This window comes from Orycteropus afer, unplaced genomic scaffold, assembly GCF_000298275.1.
Source record: "Orycteropus afer afer isolate SDZICR_OR568_19922 unplaced genomic scaffold, OryAfe1.0 scaffold00257, whole genome shotgun sequence".
Taxonomy (NCBI): Eukaryota; Metazoa; Chordata; class Mammalia; order Tubulidentata; family Orycteropodidae; genus Orycteropus; species Orycteropus afer.
Genome location: NW_006921844.1, coordinates 3,873,354 through 3,891,507, shown reverse-complemented (window position 1 = coordinate 3,891,507; position 18,154 = coordinate 3,873,354). Strand labels below are relative to the sequence as shown.

Sequence of the window (18,154 nt, the reverse complement as noted above, 5' to 3'; positions counted from 1 at the left end):
TATATATATATATATGTATATGCATACACACACACACACATACATATATATATATATATATATGCACATGCATATATGCATAATAAACAAAGAAGACACACTCAACAACAGTTATAGTTCTCATTTGTAAAACTGGTCATGTGGTCATAGCTGGTATTTAGAACTACCTTCTTCCACCACCCATTCCAAATTTCCTCTCAGCCATCACCTCAGCTGGTCATGATTCTTTCTCTGGTGGAGGGACTCAAACCTTCATTCCTGAAGGGTTTGGGCCATTGGTAGTCATGTTGGAATTGAGTTGCTGTAGTCTTCCATTGACTTTAATCACAGGGCATGGCAGTACTAGGAGACACCTTAGAGAATCTCCTACATTCCAGATATACTTTTTTTCTACCTCCATCATGTAATATTAATCCAATTTCCCCTTGGTAATCAGGGTCAGTCACACAAGCCAATATGATAATTTCTTTTTTTTCTTAAATATTTTATTTTGATTTGGTTAAAATTTACAGAGCAAGTTGGTTTTCTATCCAACAATCCATACACATTTTGTTTTGTGCCATGGATTGCAATACCCACAAAGTAATTTCATCCCTATTTTTCTCATTTCCATTCATCTTTCTTTCCTATCCCTTCCTGTCTTCTGAGCTTCATTCTTGGGTCCTTTTGATCTCATACAGTTAATTATTCTAAAGATTGTGTACCTTCTTGGTGCTATTGTTTACCTTATAGGTCTGTCTATCATTTAGCTGAAAGTTGAGTCACAGTGGTGAGTTCAGTTCCAGGCTTGAAGTGTGTTTATTGGCCACAGTCTTGGTGGTTCCACTAGTCTCTATCAGACCAATAAGTGTAGTCATTTCTATGATTTTGAGCTTTGTTCCATGTTTTTCTCCCACTTTATCCAGGACCTCCTATTGTGATCCTTTTCTGAGAGATCAACAATGGTACCTAGGGACCATCTAGTTTATTTTGTGTCAGGATCATAAAGACTGCAGTTTACGTGGTAACTTCCTTCTTTGCCTGTTGATCCAGAGGCATGAAGAACACAAAGTGGCCAGGTGACATTCTTAACTTGCAGTTCAATGGAATCAGTGTTGTGTTTCCATGTGAGAACATTCCTCTCTTTGGAACTAAGACCTCTAGACCCACAGAGCATAGAGTCATGGGACTAGGAAGCAAAAATTTTGCAAGTGGGTCACTAGGAGTAATAGCAAGTGGTGCCATTCCAATTTCCACCCCTTGATTTCTGGGCCCATGAATCCTGGCTTGGGAGAAATAGCAACATATATTTGCCACTGGTTCAGAGCATACATAGCCTCCTGAAGAACATTGTCCCAACCCAGTGAGATATTTCCATCTAGCTGGCACCAAAATTGTGTCTTTAGAAGGTCATTCCATTATTCTATCCAGGCAGCTACTTCAGGATGATGGACAACATGGTATGACCATTGAAATCCATGAGTATGGGCCCAGTGCCATAATTCATTTGCTGTGAAGTGTGTCTCTTGATCTGATAAAATGCTGTGTGGTATACTATGATGGTGAGTAAGGCATTCTGTAAGTCTACGGATGATAATTTTGGTAGAAGCATTAAGTGTAGGGAAGGCAAATCTGTATCCAGAGTAAGTTCCTATGCCAGTAAGAACAAAATACTATCTTTGCATGATGGAAGCTGTCCAGTGTAATCAGCCTGTCACCAAATTGCTGTCTGATCACCCTGAGAAATGATGCCATATCAGCAACTCAGTGTTGCTTTCTGCTGCTAGCAGATTAGGTACTCAGCATTGGCTGTAGCAACATCATCCTTGATGAGTAGAAATCCAAACTTTTGAGCCCATGCATAACCTCCATCCCTGCCCCCATGGCCATTTTGTTCATGAGCTTGTTGGGCAATGATAGGAGTATCCAGGGAAAAAGGATGACTAATTTCTGTAGACCCTGTCATCCTATACTCTTGATTGTTAAAATCTTCCTCTGTCTAGATAACTCTGTTGAACATTCACATTAGACACAAATACTTTCACTTCTTTGGCCCATTCAGAGAGGTCTTTCCACATGCCTCTTCTCCATACCTCTTTGACACCAATTTTCTAATCATGTTCCTTCCAAGTCTCTGACCGTACAGCCAAAACATTGACCACAGTCCATGAATCGGTATACAGTCACAATCTGGCCATCTCCTTCCAAGCAAAGTAAAGGTGATGGCTCATAGTCCTGCCCATTGGAAGGATTTCCATTCACAATTGTCCTTTAGGAAGGTCCCAGAAAGAGGCTATAGTGCTGCCACTGTCCACTTTCAACTGGTGTCTGCCTATTGCACAGAATCATCTGTAAACCAGGCTTGAGTTTTCTCTTCCTCAGTTAGTTGATCATAAGGAACTCTCCATGAGGCCATAGGTGCAGAATGGGAGAGGGAAAGTAATGTGAGAGAAGTGGAGATCATATGCTTTTTGAGCACTTCGTCATGTAACTTATTTGTGCCCTCAGGTCCAACTGAGTCTGATCTCGTATATATCACTTCTATTTAATGATGGAGTGCTGCTGTGCATGTCCAACTTTATGTCTCTGTGGGTCAGACAACACCTAGTTTATTATGCAGCTCAGGTTTAACGTTGGTGGCCCATGGTTAAGTGTTCAGTCTCTACTACAACCTAGTAACAAGCCAAACACTGTTTCTCGAAAGGATAGTAGTTATCTGCAGAGGATGGCACAGCTATGCTCCAAAATTCTAAGGGTCTGCACTTTGATTCAGCAATAGAAGCCTGCCAAATCTCCAAACAGCATATTTATTTATTTTCCATTAACATTTCAAGCATCATTGGATCATCTGGGTCAAGGGGCAGAGTGGCTTGCAAGGTAGCCTTAACCTGTTGCAGAGCCCTCTCTTATTCTAGACCCCACACAAAGATAGTAGCTTTTTGAGTCACTTGATAAAATGGCTGACATAACACTCCACCTTTACTTTGTTGCCTCCAAAATCCAAAGAGACTCACTAGGCACTGTGCCTCCTTTTAGTTGTAGGAGGGGCCAGATGCAACAACTTGTCCTTCACCTTAAAAAGAATTATCTCAATATTTCCCATATCACTGGACCCCTAGAAATTTCACTAAGTTGGAAGAAGTCCAAATTTTTATCAGATTAACTTTCTATCCTGTAGAATGCAAGTGTCTTACTAATAAGTCTAGAGTCATTTATACTTCTTCCTTACTAGGTCCAATCAGCATATTACCAATGTAATGGGCCAGTGTGATGTCTTGTGGAATGGCATGGTGATCAAGGTCCCTGTAGACAAAGTTATGACATTGAACTGGAGAGCTAATATACCTCTGATGTAAGACAGTGTAAGTATATTTCTGGTCTTGCCTGCTGAAGGAAAACTACTTCTGGTGTTCCTTTGAAACACCAGGAAAAGACATTAGCCAGATCAGTAGTTGCATAGCAGGTACCAGGAGATATATTAATTTGCTCAAGGAATAAAACCACATATAGAACAGCAACTGTAATTGTAGTCACCACCTGATTAAGTTTATGATAATCCACTGTTATTCTCCAAGATACATCTGTTTCTGCACAGGCCAAAAAGGTGAGTTGAATGGAAATGTGATGGGGATCACCACCCCTGCATCCTTTGTCATTGATGGTGGAAATAATCTCTGCAATCCCTCCAAGAATATAATATTGCTTTTGGTTAACTGATATTCCTAGATAAAGGAAATTCTAATGGTTTTCACTCAGCTTTGAGTAATAACCCTTACTCAACATATGAGGGATTCAGTTATATCAGTTGCTGAGTATGTCTTTTCCAATTATGCTTTCTGGAACTGTGGAAATCACTACAGGTAGGGCTTGAGAACCCACTGGGCCTACTGTGAGATGGGGCCGAACTAAGACTCCATTAATAATTTGACCTCCATATGCACCGCTCTGATTGGTGGGCCACAGTGATGTATTGGGTTTCTTGGAATTAGTGTCAATTTGGGGTCAGTGTCCAATAATTCCCAAAAACTCATTATTTCCTTTTCCCAAATGAACAGTCACTCTTGTCAAAGGCTATAGATCCCTTTGGAGAAAGCTGGGAGGACAATTAACAGTATAAATTTTTGGCAGTATAGTGAGGTTCTTCCTCAAGGACCTGGCTTCCCTTTCATTAAAGGGGTTTTGGGTTGGTAAACTAACTCAAATATGGGAGTCAGTTGAAGGGCTGTTACTCTCTATTCTGATGATTAAGTTAGACTGCCATTCACTTGACCTAGAATTTTTCTGCTTATACAGATCGAGTAAATGTTCAATAGATTTCCCATCTTCTTCACTCCTAGGGACACCATGTCTAAGTAGCCAATGTCATAAGTCCACATGAGTTAGACTACTCTGATTACTTTGACTCTGCTTTCTATGCTCATCTTGTCTTTGTCAGTTAAGTGCTGTCACTTAGATCCTACCACCACAAGATACAATCAGTCCATTGTAGTTTGTTGTTGTTGTTGTTATGTGCCGTTGAATCAGACCCGACTCATAATGACCCCTCCTTGGGTTTCCGAGGCTGTATCACTACAGAAGTAGATTGCCCAACCTTCCTTTGTAGTTAGGTGTCTTAATTCAGTTAGGTCAGTTCCAACTGTCAAATCTGACTTACATAAAATAGCAATCATAGCAGTCTTCAAGGATGTTAGGACTTCTTTCACAAATTTGTCACTCACCAATGTGATAAAGGGTGTGTCCTTTGAGCATTCCATTGGTGGGTGTGTGGATATAACTTAATAAAGACACTCTAACATGGCAATTTCCTTAAGCTTTTGTATACCTTATTTTAAAATATACAGAGGCAAGTCTGGCATTTCAACTTGATTTAGTGTAGGCCACCACTTAATCCATGCTTCAGTGAACCAATGAAATAAACTATGAAGTACTTTTCTAACCTCTCAAGCTGAAATGTTGAATGAAGAATCTGTGTATAGTGGGCCTATATAAATAAACTCAGATTGATCCTCTTTAACTTCCTTGTATCATTATCCCACACTATTAATAGTCATCCCTACCCATATTCCCCAAGTTTCTGTTGGTATATATTAGAAAAATCAAGCAGAACTTTGGGAATGCAGCATGCCTCCTCCCGGGTCACACTTTGTACTTCACCTCTTGGGTCTTGCTGGGACTTAAGTCTAGTTATAAATCTGGATGCAAAAATGGGTGTTGGAGGTATAGCCAGGGTACATTCAGCAATGTCTTTTAAAACATATGCCTCAGGCAGTAATCCAGGTGCTGCCCCAAGGGATACCTCAGACAAAGAGTCTTCAGGTATAACTGGGTTAATCTTGTCAGATAGGGTTGGAAGGAATAATGGTTTCCTGGGGTGGTGGTGGCTTAGGATAAAAATGTGGAGTAATCTCTTCATATGAGAATAAGAAATCTGGTTCTGTCGGTAGGAGTGATTCAAAGGAATTCAGGGACTCAATGTCCACAACTTCCCTATTATCTGTTTATGTATTGTTTTAGGATCCCATTTCTTCCCAATGATTTTAACTTCAGGTACCATTTGAGGTTGAGAATTTAATTGGTGTTGTAATTCAGCCACTCTTATGATAAGAGTCTGGGTTTTGTTTTAGGACTATTAGGCCTGTTACTACAAAATATAAGGCTTTATTTCATGGCATAAATGTCAACATTCATGTCTTATATGTGGTGCTTGTGCTGTGACTCTGAAGCTGTAAGCCCATCTCTTTCTAGAGAAAGTAAGATGAGGTTTCTTTGTCATTGTTTTTGCTTGGTGTCATCAAGTCAGCTCTGATTCATAGTGACCCTATGTACAAAGAACAAAACACTGCCCAAGCTTGCACCATCCTCACAATTTTTTTCTATGCTTGAAAACATGGTTGTAGCCACTGTGTCAATCCCTCTCATTGAGGATCCTTCCCTTGTTCACTTATCCTCTACTTTACCAAGCATGATATCCTTCTCCAGGAAGTCCCTTCTGACAACATGGCCAAAATACTTGACACAAAGTCTGGCCAGTCTCACTTCTAAGGAGCATTCTGGCTCTACTTCCTCCAAGACAGATTTCTTCACTCTTCTGGCAGTCCAGAGCTGTGGTAGTTAAGGTTGTGTGGCAACTTGATTGGGTCATGATTTTGAGTGGCTTGGCAGCTGGATGTAATTATTCCTTATGATAAGATTTGACATGGTGTAATCATCTCCACAGTGAAATCTGCTGTGAGAAGCTAATCAGTTGAATGGGAGTTGCTTTTGGGATATGGCTTGGTTCCAGTATTTATGGAAGAGCTTTGGAAAAGGTCTCTAGTTTTTGCTCATTCTGAGCTTTTGTGTTTGGCCTGTCATCATCTCCAGTTTCTGGACTTGAACTAGTGACTTTTTGTGTTGCCTTCCAATCTTGGGATTGTTGCCTTTTGCAGCCTGTGACCAACAATCTGCCACTTAGCCTGCTGATCTTGGACTCATCAGCTTCAGCAGACAGCAGCTGCATTAGTCAGGAGAAGCTTTCAGCTTACTCTAACAGGCCTGGAACAACAGGCAGAACTGAATGAACCTCAAGGTCTAGGGGCCTCCATCCAGCCTCTAGAGCTGGCACTCTGAATTTGGACTTTTAGCTTAGTCTTCCCTTGGTAGTCTGAACTCAGACTTCTAGCCTAGTGGTCCCTTAGAGCCTGATGGCAGTGAGTTTCTCTCTCACATATACCTAGAATGTTCCAGCCATTGATTCAATTCTTACTCATAGCTACCACCATTGGGTTTCCTTCCAAGGAAGTTAATCGTTATGGAAGTAGATTGCCTAATTTTCTTTCCATGGAGTAGCTGGTGGGTTTGAACCACCAACCTTCTGGTTAGTAAGCAAATGCCTTAGGTACTGCACCACCAGAGCTCCTTATTTACATATACATATATTTCTTGGTATTTCTATACCAAGAATGTTCCAGGATTAATAATTAATGTTTATGTATATACATATATATGTATATATTTTTTGGTTTATACATGTACTAAAAAAATATTATTTGTCTGTCAGCTTGTTGTGCTGTGGTAGCTTGTGTCTTGCTGTGAGGCTGGAGATTATGCCACTGGTATTTCACATACCAGCAGGGTCACCCTTGGTGGACAGGTTTCAGTGGAGCTTCCAGACTAAGACAGACTCAGAAGAAGGAAGGGGCCATCCACTTCTCAAAGAATTGGCCAGTGAAAACCATATGAATAGCAGTGAAACACTGTCTGATATATTACTGGAAAATTTTATGAATAGCACTGAAACATTGTTTCATATAGTGCCAGAAGATAAATCCCTCACATTGGAAGCCACTCAAAATAAGACTGGAGAAGAGCTGCCAAATCAAAATAGAATCTACCTTAATGATGTCGATGCAATAAAACTTCTGAGACCTCAATTTGCCAATGTGAGATGACTCAAAGTGGGAAGAAACAGCTGCAAACATCTATTCATAATCAGAACATGGAATATATGTAGTTGGAACCTAGGAAAACTGGCAGTTGTCAAAAATGAAATGAAACACATAATGATCAATACCCTAGGCATTAGTAAGCTGAAATGGACTGGTTATGGCCATTTTGAATCAGACAACTGTATGATCTACTATGCCAGGAATGACATTTTGAAGAGGAATGGCATTACATTCATGGTCACAAAAAATGTTTCAAAGATCTATCTTGGAGTACAATGCTGTCAGTGATAGGATAGTTCCCATACACCTACAAAGAACACCAGTTAGTACTATTACTATTATTCAAATTTACACACCAACCACCAAAGACAAAAATGAGGAAATTGAAGATTTTTACCAACTTCTAAAGTCTGATATTGACCAAACATGCCATCAAGATGTATTGATTATTACAAGTGACTGGAATGCAAAAGTTGGAAACAAAAAAGAATCCATGGTAGTTGGAAAATTTGGCATTGATGATAGCTATGATGCCAGAGATCACATGATAGAAGTTTGCAAGACCAACAACTTTTTCATCGCAAATACCATTTTCCCACAATACGAATGGCAGCTATACACATGGACTTTGACAGATGGAATACACAGGAATCAGATAGACTACATCTGTGGAATGAAGCAATGGAGAAGATCAATAACTTCAGCCAAATCAAAGCTGTGGAATGGACCATAAATTGCTCCTATGCAAGTTTAACTTCAAGCTGAAGACAATTAAATCAAATCCTCAAGAGCCAAAATATGACCTTGATTATATCCCACCTGAATTTAGAGATGAACTGAAAAATAGATTTGACACATTGAACACCAATGACTGAAAATCAGATGAATTGTGGGATGACATCAAGAACATCATAAATGAAGGAAGTGAAAGGTCATTAAAAAGAGAGGAGTAAGATTCGAAATGAAGTCTCATCAGTAATCACCACACTATTTCACTCTAACATCTTAGTGCTTGAAAAACTAGGTACAGGGGTTTGAATTAGGGATTCTGGTGCTCTGAACAGATCACTGAGTCAGTGTACCAAACTCAGAGAAGTAGAATTAGAGAGGAGAAAGGTATAGGGGAAAAAAAATAAGGAGAAATATCCTGCAGAGCACTGACAGGCAGCTGAGAAAGGCCATTGGAGACTTCCCTGGGGGAGTGTCCAGTAGGCAAGAATGGCCATTCCAGACCTCCCTGGGTTAAGGCAGAAGACACACCACACCAGTATGCCAGTGACCACTACAGCATACCAGCGATCACCCCAAGGATCTACCTTCAGCACCTGATTTTATTGGTAACTTGGGTCGGCTAGGTGCAAACAGGCACATCCAGTGCTCCTGAAGCCCGAGCAGAGAGTCCATTGGTGCTGGAGGAGGGCAGGCCCAGGGAGGTGTCCCTGCAGCGGGTCACCAAGTAGGCTTGGTCAACTTAGTGGCACTGAGAGGCCTGCACTTGACTTTATCAGTAATATTGGGACCACAGATTACTAGCAGGCACTCTCTCAACTCCAGCACCACTGAAACCAAGCAGATCTTTGGCACCTCAGGTGGTGAACCTATCAAGGAACTCTCAAGGCAGATCATGGTCTGGGCTGGCGCCACAGGCAGGTGGGGCCAGAGAGAGAAACCCCCACAGCAGATCGCGGAGACAAGAAGTTGTCTTGGGTCACCTTGTTGGCATTGAGGGGTCTCAGGAGTGGGGTTTTTGCATGTATCTGAACCTGGCGGAAAGTGGCAACCAACTAACAACTGGAGTTTTTGCTGAAATTGAACTGCAGGCCTGTAAATAACAGTTCGACATCATCAGTAGCAACCCACTCAAAGCCCTAGAAACTGCCCCTAACAACAGCGAGCTTTCCTTCTTCCACTCCCACCTTCTCCACCAGTAACTTCACTCATCCAATAGAAGAAACCACATTCAGCCAACATAAAACCTCTTGGTTTGAATTCTAAACTCTCTTTACAACAAATAGAAACCCATATCCACATCTCACACAGTGATTTCACCATCACAAAGAAAATTGCTGAGCAACCCAGCATACCTGAATTAATAACTAAAGGAAAAAAAAAAAAAAAAAAACCCACCAGCTTCACCTTTCCAAAATATTAAACCAGGAAACCAAGATAAAAGAAATCAATACATAACCAACAGTCAAAGATAACCTCAAAATATCTAGGAAACAACAGGCAACCTCAATTCAAACAAAAAAACAAGACAAGGCATTAGAAGCAAAACCACAAACAAAGGCCTCATTAAACATGGAGGAAGAGGAGGCAATAGAATTATCTGAGAAGGAATTTAGAAGATATGTTTATAGAGCTTTACTAGAGCCTAAGGAAATCCAAACAGGAACAAGGAGAACACAGACAGTTCCCTGGAAGAACTCAGGAAAATAATTCAAGAACAAAATAATAAGGTTAATGCACAATGAGAACTCATACAAAAACAGCAGTTAGAAATCCAGAAGATGAATTCCAAAATTACAGAATTACAGAACACAGTAGAAGCACAAAAGAGTAGGTCAGAACTGGCTGAAGAACACATATTCCAACTAAAAGACAAATCCCTGGACACCAGCCTGTATGAAGAAAAATCAGAACAAAGATTTAAGAGAAATGAAGAGAACCTAAGAATTATATGGGATGACATGAAAATAAACCACATAAGATTTGTTGGAATTCCAGAACAAGAAAAGGTGAAAAAAAAAAAAAAAAAAAAACCACCGAGAAAATTGTGGAAGACCTATTAACAGAAAACTTCCCCTATATCATGGAAGAAGAAAAGATATTTGTCCAAGAAGCTCATAGAACCCCACACAAGATAGATCCCAAGAGAAAAACACGAAGGCATATTATAATCAAACTCTCCAAAACCAAAGACAAAGAAAAAATTTTGAAAGCTGCCCAGGACAAAAAAAAATTAAAAAAAAAATAAAATAAATTATAAAAATAAAACAGTTAGGTTGAGCTCTGATTACTCTGCAGAAAGCATGCAGGCAAGAAGGCAATGGGACAGCATATATAAAACACTGAAGGAAAAGAACTTCCTACCAAGAATCCTATATCTGGCTAAATTACCCATCAAATATGAGGGTGAAATCAAAGCATTCTCAGACAAACAGAAATTAAGGGATTTTATAAAAAAGCAGACTAACCCAACAAGAAATGTTTAAGGAAATTCTTCTAATAGAGAACTCACAACAGAGATCAACAAAATCAGGATACGTGGCATCAACACTAAAACCAAATCAGAAATAGAAACTCAAAATAAAACCATAAAACATTATACTCTAAAAACCAAGAAGTCAATCAGCACATAACAACAGCAACTAACCTATCAGAGGGAATAAAACTTCTAGGTACAAACTTCTTAATGGAGACAATGTCCTCACAGTACACACTATTCTAAAAATGTAGAAACTAGAATATACTCCATGGTAACCACAGAGAAAAGTAACAATCTCCCTAAGAAAATCCAGAAGAAAGGAAAACGTATGGGTTTAACAAGCACAAAACCAACAGTAAAGAAGAAAAGGGAGAAAGGTTTAGCCAACAAACCTAACTCAGCACAGAAAAGTATATGAACCAAGGAAACACCAACAACACAACAAAAAACACAATAGAATGAGAGCAATCAATTCATACCTATCACTAATCACACTCAATATGAATGAATTAAATGCACCTATCAAGAGAAAGAGAGCGGCAGACTGGATAAGAAAAGAAGACCCATTGATATGCTGCCTACAAGAGACCCACCTTAGACACAAAGATAAAAACAAATTAAGAGTGAAGGGATGAAAAAAAAAAAGAAAATAATAAGCCAATGGACACCAAAAAAGAGCAGGAGTGGCAATATTGATTTCTGATAAAATAGATATTAAGGTGAAAAACATCATAAGACACAAAGAAGGACATTATATGATGCCGAAAGTGTTAATTGACAAAACGACATTAAAATAATAAATATTTATGCACCCAATGAAAGTGTTCCAAAATATGTGATGCAAATTTAACTGAATTAAAAGGGATAATAGACAACTCTACAATAGTAGTAGGAGACTTTAACACACCACTTTCAAAGAGGGACAGGTCAACTAGAAAAAAAGTCAACAAAAATACAGAAGAACTCAACAAGACAATCAACCAACTTGACCTCATAGACATATACAGATCATTTCACTCAACAAAAGCATAATTCATATTCTTCTCCGGTGCACATGGATCCTTCTCTAGAATAGACCATACTTTAGGACATAAAACAAGCCTTAATAAATTTAAAAGCATTGAAATACTACAAAGCATCTTCTCAGACCACAATGCTATAAAATTAGAAATTAATTATAGGAAGAGCAAGGAAAAAGCATCAAACATATGGAAGCTAAACAACTCAGTGCTCAAATAATAGAATCGTAATAGAATCAATAAAAACTGAAATAAAAAAAAAATTCCTAGAGACAAATGAGAATGAAGACACATCATACAAAAACCTATAGCACACAGTGAAAGCAGTACTCAGCAGACATTTTATAGCAATAAAGGCATACATCAAAAGAGGAAAGAAAGAAAATCAACACTCTAACCCATCAACTCCAACAACTAGAAATAGAACAACAAAAAAATACTACAGTATCTAGAAGCAAGGAAATAATAAAGATCAATGCAGAAATAAAAGAAACAGAAAACAAAAAATCCATAGAGAAAATCAACAAAACAAAAAGCTGGTTCTTTGAAAAGATTAATAAAATTGATAAACCTTTGGCAGACCTAATGAAAGGAAAGAGAAGATCCAAATCACAATAATTGTAAATGAAAATGGTGTCATCACAAAAGAACCAACTGAAATAAAAAAAAAGATACTGACAGAATATTATGAAAGACTGTACTCAAATAGATTTGAGAACCTAGAAGAGATAGACAAGTTTCTAGAATCACAAGACTTACCTAAACTCTCCCACTCAGAGATAGAAAACTTGAACAGACCTATAACAAAAGAAGAAATTGAACAGGTCATTAGAAAAAAAAAAAAAAAAACACTTTCTACAAAAAAAAAGACCTGGCCAAACGGCTTCGCTGGAGAATTTTACCTAATATTCAGAGAAGAGTTGGCACCTATACTACTCAAGCTATTCCAGAACATAGAAAAAGATGGAATATTCCCAAACTCATTTTATGAAGCAAGCATAACACTAATACCAAAACCAGGAAAAGACACTACTAGAAAGGAAAACTACAGACCAATATCCATCATGAACATAGATTCAAAAATCTTTAACAAAATCCTAGCCCACAGAATCCAACAACATATCAAAAAATTATTACACCCAGACCAACTGAGATTCATACTATATTTACAAGGATGGTTCAACATCAGAAATTCAATCAATGTAATCCACCACATGAACAAAACAAAACAAAAGAACCATATGATTATATCAACCGATGCAGAAAAGGCATTTGATAAAATCCAATATCCATTCCTGTTCAGAACTCTCAGCAAAATAGAGATAGAAGGGAAATTCCTCAACATAATAAAGGCTATATATACAAAGCCAATGGCCAACATCATTATTAATGGAGAAAGACTCAAGGCATTCCTCTTACGAGCAGGAACCAGACAGGGATGCTCTCTATCACCACTTTTATTTAACATTGTATTGGAAGTCCTGGCTAGGGTAATACAGCAAGAAAGAGAAATAAAAGGCATACAAATTGGCAAAGAGGAACTAAAACTATCTCTATTTACAGATGATATGATCCTGTACATAGAAAACCCAATGGACTCAATAAAAAGTACTACTGGAACTAATAGAGAGGTTTAGCAAAGTGGCAGGATACAAGGTCAACATACAAAAATCAGTTGGATTCCTCTCCACCAACAATGAGTCCTGTGATAAAGAAATAAGGAAAACAATACATTTACAATAGCTACTAAAAAGATAAAATATCTAGGAATAAACCTCACCAGAGACACAAAAGACCTATACAAAGAAAAATATAAAACACTGCTACAAGAGACAACAAGGACACTACATAAATTGAAGAATCTACCTTGTTTATGGGTAGGTGGACTGAATATTATGAAAATGTCAATACTACCTAAAGCAATTTGCACATTTAAAGCAATTCCAATCCAGATTCCAACAAAATTTTTTAAGGACATGGAAAAAATAATTACTAATTTCATATGGAAAGGAAAGATACCTTGGATAAGCAGAGCACTTCTCAAGAAGAAAAACAAGTGGGAGGTCTCACACTACCAGATCTTAAGAACTACTATACAGCCACAGTAGTCAAAACAGCATGGTATTGGTACAATGATAGACAGAGAGACCAATGGAACAGAATTGAAAGTCCAGATATAGACCCATCCATCTATGGACAACTGATCTTTGACTAGGCCCAAAACCCATTAAATGGGGAAGAGACAGCCTCTTTGACAAATGGTGCTGGCAAAACTGCATATCCACTTGCAGAAAAATGAAACAAGATCAACCTCACCCCATACACAAAAACAAACTCAAGCTGGATCAAAGATTTACATGTAAAACCCAAAACTATAAAATTCATCAAAGATAAAATAGGGGCAAATCTGGGAGCCCTAATTTATGGCATAAATAGACTAGCAAGCATAACCCAGAATGTGCAGGAGATAGAAGAGAAGCTAGATGACTGGGATCTTTTAAAAATTAAATTTTTATGTGCATCGAAAGACTTCATCAAAAGGGTAAAAAGAGAACCTACAGATTAGGAGAAAATATTTGCCTATGACATATCTGATAAAGGACTTAGCTCCAAAATCTATAGAAAACTTCAACATATCAACACCAAAAAGACAAATTACCCAAATCACAAATCATCAAAAGACTTGAACAGACACTTCACCAAAGAAGATATACAGGAAGCCAACAAACATGAGAAATTGCTCACGATCATTAATCATTAGAGAGATGCAATCAAAACAACAATGAGATATCATCTCACCCCAATCATAACAGCAAAGTTCAAAAGCTAAGAAAATAACAAATGCTGGCGAGGTTGTGGAAAGATTGGAACTCTTGTGCCTTGCTGGTGGGATTGTAAAATGGTACAACCTTTGTGGCAAACGGTATGGCGTTTCCTTAAAAAAAAAAAAAAACAAAAATAGAAGTATCATTTCATCCAGCAATTCAATTACTAGGAATATATCCTCAAGAGGTGAGAGATAGCCCACAAACAGACATGTGTACACCTATGTTCCTCTCAGCACAATTCACTATAGCAAAGAGATGGAAACAGCCTAAATGCTCATCAACATTTGAATGGATGACCAAATTACGGTGTATGCACACAATGGAATACTACGCTACATTAAAGGACAATGAGAGATACGCGATCATCTCACAATGTGGATGGACCTGGAGGACATTATGCTGAGTGAAGTAAGTCAATTGCAGAAAGACAAGTACTGTATGAGCCCATTACTGTAAAAAGACAAAGAAGGGTTTGCTTGGGAAAGGGAACTCACTTAGTAGGTTACTGGGATAAATTTTGCCATTAACACAAAAAAAACCAGGCTACAGATAAACACATAAACACCTGTGATGCTCAAACAGGGTCAGTGAACAGAGGTATACTCTAGAAGAAGGATAGATTCAGCTGAGGCTAATCTTGCATAGACACCAGTGATACAAAATACCTGCAGTCCTTACAGAAACAATAGAGTAATCCCCCACAGATAATCAGACACTATGGGAGAGAGATCCAATAGATCTACTGTCTCAGGACCATAGTACTGGGGGACACCAGACACAATTGGCACAACAAAATGTATAAAAGCCTTGCTCCACATCCCACATTGGTGAGTAGCAACTGGGGTCTTAAAAGCTTTCAAGCGGCCATCTAAGATGCAGCTAATGGTCTCCCAGCATCAGAAGCAAAGAATGCAAAAAAAAAAAAAAAAAAAAAAGGTATGTGTAAGCAATCAGCCCTAGGACACGATGACCCTTGAGACCAGAACTAGATGGTGCCTGGCTACCAATGCTAAATACTCAGGAAAGGATCAAATCTGGAGATCCTGAATAGACTGGGAGGGAAAATGTGAAACAAAATCCAAAATCTCAATAATGACCAGAATTACTGGTCAGATGAAATCTGGTGAGAACCCCCAATATATAGCCCTGGAATACATTCTGCGCCTGGAATAAAATGCACCCCCAGGGGCTGGCTTTCAGCCCAATAGTTAACAAGATGTACACACAGACCACTCAACCTAGGATGACTCACCCACATACTCTATGGTAATACATCCCTTAGAGCAGTAGACCACGGAACACCAGAGGACCAACATTCAAATTGAGGAAATGGAAGACAAACAGGAGTGCATAAATACGAGGGGCACAGGGGGAAGGTACAGGGTAGGGAGGGGAGGAGACTGGGTTAGGGTTGGACATGGTAAATGGGGAATGAAACTAAATGTACATGTAACATTGAATGTAAAACACGCTCCTAAAATTAAATAAAATAAATAAATAGATAAATAAATAGAACAGGAATAGAAGAAAAGACCAAAACGGATGACAGAAGGACAGTCTGAAACTTGCTCTTGAATGTAGAGTATCTAAAGCAAATGGAAGAAATGACAAAATGAAAAAGCTGAACAGAAGATTTCAAAGAACACCTAGAGAAGACAAAGTAAATTATTATAATGAAATGTGCAAAGACCTGTAGTTAGAAAACCAAAAGAGAAGAACACGCTTGGCATCTTTCAAGCTGAAAGACTGAAGAAAAAATTCAAGCCTTGAGTTGCAATATTGAAGGATTCTATGGATAAAATATTGCCTGATGCAGGAAACATCACAAGAAGGTGGAAGGAATACACAGTCACTGTACCAAAAAGAATCATTTGATTTTCATCTACTTCAGGAAGTAGCTCTTCCAGTGCTGGCCCCAGGTCTTGCCAGAGCGCTATTCTTCACTCAAGGCCAGCAGGTTGACAATTGCATTTTTTGCACTCTCTGGACTGGATATGTTGGATTCCTTAGATGTCATGAACAAAGATGATATAATAGAGTGGATTTACTCCCTGCAAGTCCTTCCCACAGAAGATAAATGCTTCTTAGAAACAAGGATGGCGAGACTTCTTCTCATGTACTCTGGACATGTTATTATGAGGGACCAGTCCCTAGAAAAGGACATCATGCTTGGTAAAGTAAAGGATCAGTGAAAAAGAGGAAAACCTTCAATGAGATGGATTGACTCAGTGGCTGCAGTATTGGGCTCAGACATACCATTGATTGTGAGAATGGCACAGGACTATGGCGCAGAACAAGGATCTCTGGTACCACGGTGCCTAAGGCATCTGACTGCTAACCAGAAGGATCAAATTTAAATCGCTGTGGATTCCGAGGCTCTTCATATCTGGGTATTCCATTCAATCCATCAAAGAATCCTGGAACAGCGCATCCTTATGATAGTGGCCACATAGCAATGATCTACACTGGCCTTTCAGGCTTAGTTATTCTTGGAGACGACTTAAGCCGAGTAATTAAAGAAGCTTGCTTAGCAGGCGTGAGAGCCCTTCAGCTAGAAGATGGAAGTTTTTGTGCTGTACCTGAAGGAAGTGAAAATGACATGAGATTTGTTTACTGTGCTTCCTGTATTTGCTATATGCTCAACAATTGGTCAGGCATGGATATGAAAAAAGCCATTGACTATATTAGAAGAAGTATGTCTTATGACAATGGACTGGCACAGGGAGCTGGACCTGAATCTCATGGAGGATCAACTTTTTGTGGCATTGTGTCACTGTGTCTGATGGGTAAACTAGAAGAAGTGTTTTCAGAAAAGGAATTGAACAGGATAAAGAGATGGTGTATAATGAGAGAACAAAATGGTTATCATGGAAGACCTAATAAGCCTGTAGACACCTGCTATTCTTTTTGGGTGAGAGCAACTCTAAAGCTTCTGAAAATTTTCCAGTACACTAACTTTGAGAAAAATAGAAATTACATCTTATCAACTCAAGATCGTCTAGTAGGGGGATTTGCCAAGTGGCCAGATAGTCATCCAGATGCTCTACATGCGTACTTTGGGATTTGTGGTCTGTTACTAATGGAGGAAAGTGGAATTTGTAAAGTACACCCTGCTCTGAATGTAAGCACACGGACTTCTGAACACCTTTGAGATCTCCACCAGAGCTGGAAAATCAAGGACTCTACACAGTGTTCAGAGAATGTGCCCATCTCCACTTTATTGACTTTAAACTGGGACAATGGAGGGAATTTGTAGCATAATTATAGCTCAAGGTTAAAAGCCATGTATAACCAAGTATGCACTTTTTTAAAGAAGTGGAACCATACAATCAAATTTCATGCTGATGTCACTTTGGGATATGGTCTTGAGCCAGTAACCTTTGTACTATGTTTCAAGGAAATCTTTGTTGAAGTATGAACCACAGTGGACTCTGTCATAGTTCTTAAATGTTTATATTGTATTTCTAAGATGTTCTTTGAGGCAGATTAACTGTATGCATATAATTATCTTTAAAAAAAAAAATTCAGTACAAATTATATCATATTGTAAAATGAACACAAATCTTCCAAACAGTTTACATTTCATATAGCATTGGTAATCCTCCAGTGAACACTTAGTGATTATTTTTAAAGTTTGATTGCCAGTGGTAGAAAAATGCTTGAAGAATTAAGTATCTTGGATTATTCTTTGAA

General features: G+C 38.6%; 1 protein-coding gene across 1 annotated transcript; it reads left to right on the top strand.

Annotated features, from left to right (window-relative positions):
* The first annotated feature begins 1,569 nt into the window (after nucleotides 1-1,569).
* On the top strand, nucleotides 1,570-17,717 carry LOC103204733 (geranylgeranyl transferase type-1 subunit beta-like). The gene is given in 5 exon segments (XM_007949932.1): nucleotides 1,570-1,622; nucleotides 3,212-3,331; nucleotides 3,555-3,583; nucleotides 16,353-16,418; nucleotides 16,807-17,717. Coding segments are annotated over 5 exon segments (1,179 nt in total).
* The last annotated feature ends 437 nt before the right edge of the window (nucleotides 17,718-18,154 follow it).